General features: G+C 47.7%; 1 protein-coding gene across 8 annotated transcripts in view; it reads left to right on the forward strand.

Annotated features, from left to right (window-relative positions):
- The window catches only part of LOC120758131 (contactin-4), a 264,846-nt gene that overhangs the window by 126,321 nt on the left and 126,346 nt on the right, over positions 1 to 12,179 (forward strand). For all 8 annotated transcript variants that reach the window (XM_040076012.2, XM_058422177.1, XM_040076014.1 and 5 more), the window contains one exon: positions 11,262 to 11,399. In XM_040076012.2, the coding sequence (XP_039931946.1) occupies positions 11,345 to 11,399 (55 nt within the window). In that variant the 5' untranslated portion in view covers positions 11,262 to 11,344. The remainder of the gene's footprint in view (positions 1 to 11,261; positions 11,400 to 12,179) is intronic.

Raw genomic sequence — 12,179 nt, forward strand, 5'->3', positions numbered from 1 at the left:
GTCTCCGTGCTTGCTGTTGGAGTTTACTTTGAGCCTGTTGCTGCCGGGTTTTGCCCCCCACTGCCCGGGTGTTCCAGGTGTGAGGCTGTGTGAGCACCGGCGCTGTCGGTTCTCACCGGGAGCCGCTGCGCTGCACCGCTCACAGCAGCAGCCAGGACGACAGGAAACATCTTTGAAGCCTTTTTTTCCCTCTGGCACTACAACCAAAAACTTGTCTTTCCTCCCCTTTTGTACCAAATTGCTTTGATCTGTCCCCAGGCTGAGGTGGGTGATTAGAGCTGAGCGCTGTGACAGGTTTTTAGGGGGCTGCTCTGGGCTAATCTCTGAAAATCGGCATTTTGGGAAGTGTGTGGAGGCAGGATCTCAGGATGGTTGTGTTCAGCTCCTTTCTGTTTGAAAGGTGTGTTTGGGGTCGGCTCTGAGCGCTGCAGGCACCTCCAGCTCCGGGAACCCCAAAATACCAAAGCCATGGAGCTGCTGGAGAGAGTCCAGGGCAGAGCATGGAGATGTTCCAAGGGCTGGGAGAGCTGGGAATGTTCACCTGGAGAGAGCTCCAGGGAGAGCTCAGAGCCCCTCCAGGGCCTGAAGGGGCTCCAGGAGAGCTGGGGAGGGGCTGGGAACAAGGGCTGGAGGGACAGGACACAAGGAATGGCTCCCACTGCCAGAGGGCAGGGCTGGGTGGGAGACTGGGCAGGAATGAGGGTGGTGATGGATTCTAACAGAATTCCCAGAGCAGCTGTGGCTGTCCCTGGATCCCTGGCAGTGCCCAAGGCCGGGCTGGAGCGACCTGGGGCAGTGGGAGGTGTCCCTGCCCACGGGACGGGCTTTGAGGTCTTTGCCGACCCAAACCATTGCATCATTCCGAGGTGATTCCCTCCGTCACAGAGGTGCCACTTCCCCCAGTGCTGCCGCTCGTGGGGCTGCGGCCGCCAGCAGAGACCATCGGAGCAACCCCGTGTGCTCCTCGGGCGCCCCAGAGCCCCGGCCAGCCGCAGGGCTGCTCCCGGGAAAAAGGACGTTTCTTGATGGAGTTGTGTTTGGGGTTTTTGTGGCGTTTTTTTTTTTTTTTTTTTGGTTTGTTTGGTTTTTTTTGTGGTTTTTGGTTGGTTGGTTGGTTGGTTGGTTTTGGTTTTTTGTGGGGGATGGTGGGGGTTTTTTTGTGGGTTTTGGGGTTTTTTGGTTTGGGTTTTTTTTGAGTGGGTTTTTTTGGTTTTTTTGTTGTTGTTGTTGTTAGTCGTTTTTGGTTTTTTGGGGGGGTTGGGGATTTTTTTGATTTTTTGGGGTTTTTTTTTTTTTTTGGTGGGTTGTTTTTGGTTTTTTTGGGGGGGTGGGTTTTTTGGGTGTTTTTTTTTTTTTTTTTTTTTGGTGGGGGGGGTTTGCAATAAATTTCAAATGTCAGTCAGGATTCATGGAATTTTGAACTGCGTTCGAATTAACCCCTGTGTGGGGTGGTTTTTTTTGTTGTTTTTTGTTGTTAATAGTTTCTCTGAACTTGCTGGTTAGCTGGGTGAACATTTCTCTGAAGGAAAACGTGGGAGCAGGGAACAGCCACGTCTCCATCAGAGTGAAATGGAATCGTTTTCACGTCTGGGTTTAAAGGCAGACTGAACTTTCTAAAAGTAATTGATCTTTGTATAAAGTTTAATCTCTTTACAAACCTCGAAGTCTGAGGGCTGCTGGGCTTGAGAACTCCTGCAGAAGGGAGCAGACAGAAGGAATAGACAGATAAATTAAGGGACATTTAAAAACCAGCAGCTCTGTAGGCTGAAATTAAACATTTTTATATCTCCCAACTCAAAACAATTCCGTTTTCAGTACCTGCTGTGCATTTACTGGGATATTTTTTTGTCTTGTGCAGGGATCTAAAAAGAAAATTTGGAGGAGAAAGAGTTCTCTCAATTGAAATACTTATTTTTTCCTTTTTTTTTCTATAAATTCTTGCTTACTTTGGGTATTTTATGGAGCTCCCCTTGATAAAGTGACAGCCATAAAGTACAGGGGAATGTAATGATTGTGCTTTAATTAAAATAAAATTCAGCAAGGGCTTCTGGTTAAATGTTGGCCAAGGGTTATAAAGTGCTCTTTTTCAATGGGTATCCTATACCCAGAATTGATTTAACTGATAAATTTGATGATGCAGGTATCGATCATTTCTTTTTTTCTTCCATCTGGTGATATTTCTGTTATTTCCTGTGTGGTCTTGTCCAAAAGCCCCTTGGAACTAATAGGGGGCCATAAAGTGGGTGATTTCTGCTGGCTGGTTTTAGCTCCCAGCCACTGCTTTAACTGTGTGAACAGGAGATAAATTAACACGCCGCTGTCGTAACTTCAGTCCCACAATTGGGGTTTCACTGCCTGCAGTAAATCCTTATCTAGCCAGCCGAAAATTGCCTTTGATTTTGGCAGGGGAGAGCAGGGACGGGGTGTGGGGCTGTCCCCGTGGTCCCCAGCTGGAATCTCAGTGCACCCCCAGGTGCTTCTGGAGTCTCCTGGCAGCAGCTGTAGGGAGGCTTTGCCTCCAGTGCCTGCTCACGCTCCTCTCTACCACCCCAAACTTCAAACCCATGGGGACATTTTTTACTCCTGCTTTTCTCAGTCTTCATGTTCTAATTCCATGCTCTGCTTCCTGGTTTTGAACTCTTTATTTTCCATTCGAGATATTACAATTTTTTATTTTTTTTTTTTTTAAAGAAACTACCCCAGAATCACCCAGTCATCACGAGGAAATTTTGCCAAATATTGGATGTATTAAACTGGAGCTGACAGCTCCATCTACGCAGAAGGAAAAGTGGAAAATACCAACTTATGGCTGGAAATAAGTTGGCACCTGAAGTGAAGGTACAGGTTGAGGTTGAAATGTTGGCAGTCAGCGTTTTAAGAGGAATTAAAGTGGGGTTGAACAGGCTGGTTTGGCTCAGCAGGGATGTGGGGTCCAGCTGTGCCTCTCTGCAGCCTGGATGGGGATGAATTCCCAAAATCCAGAATGGTTTGGGTTGGAAGGGACCTTAAAGCTCAGCTCCTTCCAGCTTGCCTTGACCTGGTTGCTCCAAGTCCAGCCTTGGACACTTCCAGGGACGGAGCATCCAAAGCTTCCCTGTGCCAGGGCCTGCCCACCCTTGGGGTAAAGAATTCCTGCCCACCTTTGGAGGACAGGCTGAGTTTGGTGTGAATTCCCCTCTTTATTCATCCAGACTCAATCCATGCGAGGTGGGAGAAGAATCTGCTCAGGGCAGGGCTTTAAACAGGGAAAGAAAAATCTGCAGGTGGCTTTGGTGTCGGAGCCCGTGTCATAAACTAAAACTGGCAGCTGCCAGCTTCAGTTTAGTCAGAAAGCAGCAGTGTTTCCAAAGAGGCCAAACAGCAGAGCTTTTGTGATGATAAACTGTTGGCTAGCCCTTGGTGTGGAGTAAAACCTGGCCCCAGCCAATAACCTCTGGTTCCTGCTCGCAGAAATGCATCTCCTGCAAGAAAAGGAGAAGGAGAATTGCAGGTTGCTGCATAAAATGCTCACGTCCTTGCCATCCTCCTGTGCCTTTTGAGGAGCTCCTGCAGGGACCTGGGCAGGGAGAGCTTCTTCCCAGAGGCAGCAGGAGCAGGATCTGCTCATCCCATCCCATCCCAGGATCTCCCGCTCCCGTTGGGGACAGGCAGAGCCCTAAGCCAGGGATAACAGGGACAGACATTTCTGCTCGCACCTTTTGAAGCTGTTACACACAAGTCGATGTTTGCAAACCTCCTTTCCTTTCGTCTGCTGCCCACGAGGAGCGAACCAAAGGGTTTGATGTGATCTCTCAATAAATCCTGGCGCAGCCATCCCCGAAACGCTGTGGAGCTCGGCTCGTTATCCTCTGCGGAGGTGATCCTTGTTTAGTCTGGCCAGGAGCTTGATTCCTTCAATAACTGATATTCCAGACTGAGGACAAAGCTGCGTGCAGCGCCCCTTCCTCTGCCAGCTGCTCAGCACATTCCAGCTCGAGAGCCTCTGGCGAGGAGGGAGCTCACAGGAGCCTGACTTATTTATTTGTCCTAGGCTTAGTGCAAGGATGTCTTTAAAAAAGATGCACTTGGATGGCAGAGGCAGGGAAAGGCAGCAATTGCATGTGATCTGCATGGTCAGCGTGGGGAAATGCCGGAGCGTTCACAGCCCTCTAACAGGGATTGTACACGCTCAGCTCTGCTGGAGAGCAGCTCCCATAATTACACCCAGCGCAATTCCTTGGTTTTCATTCCCAAGTTTTATTTCCTTTGTTGCTCAGTAATTAAACCAGAGCGGCGGGATCGTGTTGTGGGTGCCAAGCAGCGGCAGGGGTGGCAGGGAGGTGTCACCAGAGCCCCTTGGTTCTGCCGCAGAGCTCTGGGGTGGGTCACCTCCCCTGGAGCAGCCAGCAGCTCCTGCCCTGCTCTCACCTCCCAGGGTTCAGCCACGCTTTTTAAATCGTTTCTCACGGAGATTTGTTGTCCCGGCATCCCCAAGGAGCTCCCGGACGGCTCTCCATGGCCAAAATCCGTGGCCGCACCAGGCAGGCGCAGCTGCAGTTCTGAGGGTTTGGAGGTGCTAACAAAGGTCCTGTGTGCTGAGACACCAACCTCTGTTCTGTTGGAGCGTGTTTATGGCCTGAATTCCAGCTCAGAATAACCCAAACCAGGTCACTGCCCGAGCAGCAGAGCTGCTTGTCTTTCCACACCGATCCCCAAAACCCTGCTGCTCTGTCTGAGCTGCACTCGAGGGAGCAGATGCCTCCTCTGCTCTTCTCTTGGCTGCTTGGCTTCATTTTGGAGGATTTGCTCTCCCAGCGGGAGGGAAAACCTTGTGTTCAGGCCACGCTGAAGACTTGAGCAGTTCAGTGAACTGATGTCAGGGCGAAATTAATCCGTTCTGGAGGGCCATGGCCAAGGCTAGACCTCCACAGCACTCATTCCATGTCAGTTTTCTTGGGGATAAGCTCAACTTTTAATCAAAATAACAACTTTAAGTGCAAACCCAGACTATTCCATAGGAGAACATCACCAACTGGAGCTTGACTCAGCTGTGTCTTTAGTTTAGATTTGCAAGGAAACGTTTCTGCAGTCAAAAATCCCAGAGGATGCTCAAGGGTGGTGCTGTGCCTTCACTGGGTATCCCGGGAACGATCCTGGCCTGGCTGCTGGCAATAATCCCCAGATAAGGGGTGGGAAAGCAGCTCCAAGGCAGCCCAGGAGCTCAGATGTGCAGCATCTCCTGATTTCCACATAAAATGTGCAAAGTGTAGAGGTGTTTTTATTTTCTTCCGCTCTTTGCCTGCTGTCCAAGCCCTGAGCTCTCAGATCTCCCCAGACATTTCTCTTCTCCTCCCTCAGCATCCCCAGCTCCCTCAGTTCCAGGCAGTCTTTAAAATGGAGGGGAAACAAACCACTAAATAACCACATGACAGGGATATCAAAACGCCTGGTGAGGTTATTTTTTTCCCTTCCCTAGATGATTTTTGGATTTAACAAAACTGTTAAAAACACTTGAGGTCCAAGCATCTCAGTTTTCTGGGTTTCTGCCGGTAACAGGTGATGAGGGAGTTGTTTGGACAGCCTCTGCTCCCAGGAATACAGAGAACTTTTGCTTGTTGTTTTTCTTCTCCGAATTCTATTTCATAGTCTTGAGAAAGCTCCAGTTTGAAGGAAGGCAAAGCATGTGTGTGTGTGTGTGTCCACTGGATTGGAATCACCCCGAGGAGCTCCTGTGGAGGAAATTCTCCTTTTGCCTTTGAAATCAAAGGGATGATTCTGTAAGCTCCAGAAGTGAAAAGTAAAACATCATTAAGATGCTGATTTTGGAGGTGATATTTCCATATCTTCAATATTTTCACATGATTTTTTTGTTTTGTTTTGTCTGCTGTACAAGATGATGCTGTCTGCTAATGTGGATTTTGGGAACGGACCTATCCGAAAGGGGAATGATAACTTTGAATGTTGCTTATCTCAATTTGTTCAGAGAGTGAAACTGCCTCGATTCCTTATCTCAAAGCAGTGATTTAGGGATACCAGGAACTCCCTTGGCAGCAGAGTCCCGGGAGCCTTGTTCCTGTGGCACAGCATCCTGTCTAACGGAGACAGCACTAAATTAACCCACATTTCTGTAGGAAATTTGTGCTCAAAAGTCAGCTGGAGTTGAATATTCCAGCCTGACAACTGATTTTTGCATCAAGGGGTTTGCCAGAGTAGCTGTGCTCTCTGGTGGGAAGAGGCTGCTCGGAGATCAGGAGGGGCTCCGATTCAGGGCTCTCACTGAGAGCTTTGCTAGCAGAGGAAAAAAGAGAAAAAAGCAAAATTGGACATGTAATGGTCCTTCCAGACCACTTCTGTTGATGATGGACCGGTGGAATAGTTAGGAGAGAAGTGGACTTAGGGAATACCAACTCAAATATCTTCTGCTCTTTTGAGTTATTTCACTCTCCCCTAAAGCTGGCGTCTTTTGAGGTTTATAATTTATTGCTTGGCTATATGGCAGAGGATCCCAGAAATCCCTCGCCTTCGTCTCCCAAAACACTGGGCTGAAAATGTCACTGGGCGTGAAGGTGGAAATTGGCTTTAAATTAGCGAGTTTAAAGGTAACTGATCCGGACAATCTTTAGCAAAAGTCTCTCTGAAAGAGGATAAATTCTGATTTGTGGAAAATGCCAGCCTAGGAGGTTTCACTGCTTGCAGCTTTTTTTATTATGATAATGTTCCTCCTCCTTGGAATAAGGCACCTCAGAATTTGTGGGCTGTTTGTGTGTGGATGTTCTCGGAGAGCTGCTCTATTTTGTGCCTGCTCTTTCCCTTGAACACCTCAGGCAGTGACCGGACGTGGCGCTCGGGGTGACAAGGCGCGGACTGGTCACAGGTTGGGCTCGGTGATCTCGGAGGTCTTTCCCACCCCAGACAACTCTGGTTTCGTGCCCTCCCTTCTGCAGCCGAGCCTGCAGATGATTTTTCACGATTCTCCGCTCCCGTTTCGTGGGTACCGCTGAGGAGGTTTTGGCATCGTGAATTGATGTCAGCGCGGGGTCGCGTCACCTCCAATCTAACAAGTCCCCCATTAGTGTTTTGTGCTCACCCCGAGCTCCTCCTCGGCCGAGGTGATTAAAAGCCGCCTGCTGCTGTCTGTCTGTGCAGCACGCTTCGTTAGCGGTGATTTATTTGGGACGCCGGTGGGCAGCAGCAAAGTGTGAGCCGCGTGCTGAGGATGCTCCTTGCCGCTGCTGCTGCAGTGCTTCAGGGGCTCGGTGCCCTTCTGGGGTTGCCTGAAAACAGGATTCGAGGTCAGGCAGAAGAATTAAGGGGATAAAAGCAGTATTTATTATATTTAGTGAAGGGTCTTCAGGTACATTTTGGGTAGACAAAGCCGCCCAGGGGCTGCACCCAAAATGGTCACGGATTTTCACACTTTGATCAGTTTGGTCCATTTGCACATTGGGGGTTCATCTCCCAGTTACAGCTCCAGGTAATGAAGTCATTCACCCCAAGTTTGCTGCCCCCAACTCACTTTTGTTTCCATCTCTCAGGCCTGAGGCAGTGAGGTGTCCTTGATCCCCAGCCTGCAGAGGAATTGCTGTGGCTGACCAAAATGGGGAAGCAGCAGCTCCCACTGTGTGTGGAGTTCGGAGTTACACACTAAAGAACTGCAGGGTTACAAATACATGGAAATATAAAAGCTGAAATCCCAAGGCATCAGTCTTAGGTTTGTTCTGCAGGTTTCCCTTCAGAACATTCACAAAACTGAGAGGTCACATAGTGCAAATATATATTAAAAAGTATTGTTCACATTCTGAGCCCATCCACAGATCTATTACCCTCAGCATTTTAATTTTTATTTTGCTTTTACAGAAACACTAATCACGGAACATCCAAACAAATTTACTCACACAGCCATGCCCGCAAACACGGAAAAATTCACCGCAAATATTTCTACTCCACACTTTTTTTTTTCCCCCTCCTCCTACCTACCTGCAGTCAGAGCTCTTAGAGTCAAGTTTCTTTGGCAGAATCCAATTAGGAGCAAAGGTGCCTTTCAAAAGAATTTGCTCTGGCTGCATTGCCAGAAGTAAAGTTAAAAAGACATCTGCACACGTGTGGTGGCACCGGGGTTTCTAATGGGCTGCGCTTCCAGACTGAAGCTCAGCAATCTCATTTTCATCTCGGAAAAAAAACAACTCGTGTAGTGCTGAAACTGCCTCTGCTTCCTCCTGGAAATGAAATATTAAACTTTGCGGGTTTTCAGGCCTTCAGCAGCAGCACAAACCTCCCCTGGGATTTCATCCTCAGGAAACATTTGGGAATGGGGAGGATCTTTTTCAATTATCCGCCTTTCGCTTGCGCACAAATGTTGCTTTTCCTAAAGCTGCTGCCGTAAAAAGTCGATGTGTTTGAAGAGTTCTTGCAGGGCTCTGAACAAAGGCCCCGCTGATGTGAACAGCAGAAATATTTACAGGGAAACATTTGGAGAATTGGACTCGTTCACATGTGAAATAGGGAACGATCACGAGAAATGGAATTGCAGCCGTGGCCGGAGAACCACCATCATTTAACTGCAGGAAAATATTTTTAGTGGCAATCACCTCATTGACTTTTCAGTGATGTTTATGTCGAGACAGGCAGCGTTCCTCTTCCTGGGAATTTCTGTCCTGCATCACCCTGTGCTGGGCGTCAGGGGGCTGGAAACTTGGCTCTGAAGCACGTGCACGACCCTCTGGAGTCTGCTGGTTCTCTGCAGCAGCTGCTGAGTAACTGAAAAATGGAAAACTTTCTGATTTTTCATTGGGCTTAAGATATATTTATTGCCCAGAGCAGCTGTGGCTGCTCCTGGATCCCTGGCAGTGCCCAAGGCCAGGTTGGACACTGGGGACAGCCTGGGACAGTGGGAGGTGTCCCTGCCATGGCAGGGGTGGCACTGGGTGGGATTTAAGGTCTCTTTCCAACCCAAACCATTCTACAATTCTCTATTTTTAGCATAACTTTTCATTTTGGCTGAAATTCAGATGCAGTGATTGTGGCAAAACTCGATGGGAGGAAGGACAGAGCCTGCTACTTTTAAAATATCTTTATCAGCTAGGAACTGATTTACACCAGTACCTTTGAAAGGCTTTTTGTTAGCATTTAAAATGCTGAGAGAAGCATTATTTCCTGAGTAAAATTTTAAAAAAAATAATAATAATAATTTGCAAACCCTCACAGTAGCCAGAACTTTCCCCAAATGGATGCTGGGTCAGGGCGGCTGTGGCAAAAGCTGAGGTTACAATGAGGAGGGGTAATAAATTCAAGACTGTCCAGGAGTTGTTTGGTTTTTTTTTTTTTTTAATTTATGGAAAAGAAGGGAATTTTTTTTTTCTTTTCTTTTTTTTCTTTTTTTTCTTTTTTTTTTTTTTTTTTTGTGAGCCTTTTTCCCTCTGGCAGCTCCCAGTCTTCAGGTGCTTCCCAGGAGCAGTAGGTGAAGTTGATAAGAGCTTACCAACGTCTTGTGTTGTTAATTAGGTATCAAATGCTGTGAGTGATTTCTCTGCTCCTTGCAGGGAGAGAGGAGAATAATTGTAACGCATCTGAGGGCAGGGTAATGAACAAGGAGCTTCTAAGTGACACCAGGGGTATATTGATGGGGATAATTCAGCGTTTATTGATGGGGCTAATTATTTTTGTCGTTGTTTTATTTGGGCTTTTTTGTTTGGTTGTTTGGAGGTTTTTTTTGTTTGCTTGGCTCGGTTGTTTGTGTTTTTTGTTGTTGTTGTTGCTTTTGGGGGGTTTTTTAGTGGTGTTTTGGGGTTGTTCCCCACATTTTTATTTTTTTTTAACAGGGAAATATTCTCAGAAATGCCTGTCCAGGCATTCTTTCCCCTTTTTCTCTCACCCTGATCATAGCAATACCCCAGCAGTGGTTCAGACCTGAGTGTTTAGAGCACAGCTGTGCAACTCATGGGAGGGGAAAAACTCTGCAATGTAGAATCAAACGTTTTCCATTGTGAGGCAAAACCCCCATAATTCATGGGAAATCAAGCACAGGGAAGAATTACAGCAGCTGCTGAAATCCAGTATTTATCTCAAATGTCACTTAAGTTGGTGTAAAACTGGTAGAAATCTCTTGTGTAGCTGCTGTCACGATCAAGAGGATTTGGTACTTGGAGGAAAACCAGTGTTTTTCCACAGGTCCAAGTGTATATAGGGTTCAAAAAAAAAAAAATTACATTTCTGGAGTTCACTACAAACAGTGTAACTGCTTCACTGTGTCAATCAATACAGACATTTTCCTTCCAAAATTAATAATTAATACTGTAATCACTGCCTTAAATAGTTCTTAGCATTCATTGATTGGTCACTCCTGCTCCCCCCCAGCACGCCTCTCTGTGTGAGAATAGACTAATTTATGCAATTATAATCTCTCCCTGCTTCAGAGCTATGTCTTCAGATCCGAGGGTAAAGATTCCCAACCTTCTCTGCATTGAACATGACTTTATAAAAAGGATTTTCCCGGTTTTAGCTCACAAAAGCAGGCAGAGACCTCTCCCTTGTTATTACTGATGCAGTTTGTCTTGTGAGCACGAAGGCCCCTGAACTTCCAGTCTTCACCGAGATGAATAAATTATAAGAATGTGTGTCTGGCTTGATTTATTTATTTTTAATATTTAAATGCCTGCTCTGGAGTGGTTCCTCTCATAAATGAAGGTGTTTTTTTTTCCCGGCTCAGGTCGCTCGGAGGGGGATGGTGGAAGTTTGCAGCGATCAGCTGAGAAAGTCTCTGATTGCTCTCAATTTCTATTTATTTACGGGGGGACGAGGAGGTAATTTTTTACCTGGAGATGTTTTAAGGTTGATTTTTAAACAGGGTTTTAGAGCAGTGAGGATGGAGGTGGAATGGGGAAAAACATCCCTTTCCTTGGGCAGTGTGGGAACCTTTCCTGCCGCGCTGCCTCGCAGGGATGCTGTCCCTTGTGTGCTGCAGGATGTTTGCAGAGAAGAGTTTGAGAATTACTCTGATTTTCATTTTAATCTGCACAGTTCACTAATTACACCAGCTCACCCCAGAGAGGCAGGGAGTGAAATCTCCTGAGGGCAAAATCAAGAGACGGCAGAAATTTCGCAGGTTACGATTCCTCATCCTCACCCAGAACACCCAAAACCCTGCTGAGAGTGGCTTAAAAGTCAACATCTGCAAAAGTTTCTTTGTTGATCCTCAGATACAACTTGCCTGGACAGGAAGAACAAGCTGTCAGCAGACAGGAGCAACAACCCTAAATCTCCTTGCTGTCTGTTTTGTTTCGCAGATTGAAGCTTGCCTGAGCTTTCCAAGGAGCCCCGTGCTGCTCTGCCATTCCCGGGCTCGTCTCCTCCGCCCCTGGAGCTGAAGATGAGGTTGCTATGGGAGCTGCTGGTGCTGCACTCGGTCATGGTGTGCCTGGCAGGTGAGGTGTCCTCCTTCAGTTTCCCAGTTAGAGCATTCCTGCTTTTCCCACCAGTGCCCCGCGGTTTGCCTACGGGGGGTGAAATGCCCAAATAAATCCCCGTTGTTACGAAGGGATCGGGGTGAGCCTGGCTTTCCTGTCGCTCGGTGCTGCCCAGCCCAAGCTCAGCTTCTCGGAGCTCTGCTCTGCCCCTTCCCTCTTGGAAGCGGCTGTTGGTGGGAGTTGTTTTCCCTCATCCCGTGTTGAGCGTTTCCCTGCTCAATTAGACCTGCGTGGAGCGCAGCTTTAAATCCCATTAAAGTGGTGTTGTGCTGCAGCTGAGCCCTCGCTCCGTTTAACAAATAATTAGAATAACGAATTCCAGCCACACAAGCATCTCCTGCGAGTGCCCTTGTTTAACCTTTCTCGGCCCGAGTTGCAGCGTTCAGAGCGCTCCCGGTGGAATTCCCAGAGATTTTTGAGGGATGTGCCGTTTTCCTGGAGCTGAAACACTTCTTGGGGACGCTTTGGGTTGGCGGAATCGGCAGAGCTGGCTCCCGAGCCCTGCTGGCCTTGTCACTGGGTGTAGGATCACCTGTCCTGGACTGCCCAAGGCTGTCCCGAGCCTTCCTCTCTTTGCCATATCCCTGATTGGGAGATGGCATTGGGATATGGATCCCTCCTTAGGCTGCCATTATTATTCTCTCACATGTGTTCTGTTCTGAAGGAGGGTGCCAGGCTTTCATTAACGTTTATGCCACCCTGGTGTTAGCCTGGATTGCTCTAATTTACCTGCTGCTC

This window comes from Hirundo rustica, chromosome 12, assembly GCF_015227805.2.
Source record: "Hirundo rustica isolate bHirRus1 chromosome 12, bHirRus1.pri.v3, whole genome shotgun sequence".
In the NCBI taxonomy this organism is placed as follows: domain Eukaryota; kingdom Metazoa; phylum Chordata; class Aves; order Passeriformes; family Hirundinidae; genus Hirundo; species Hirundo rustica.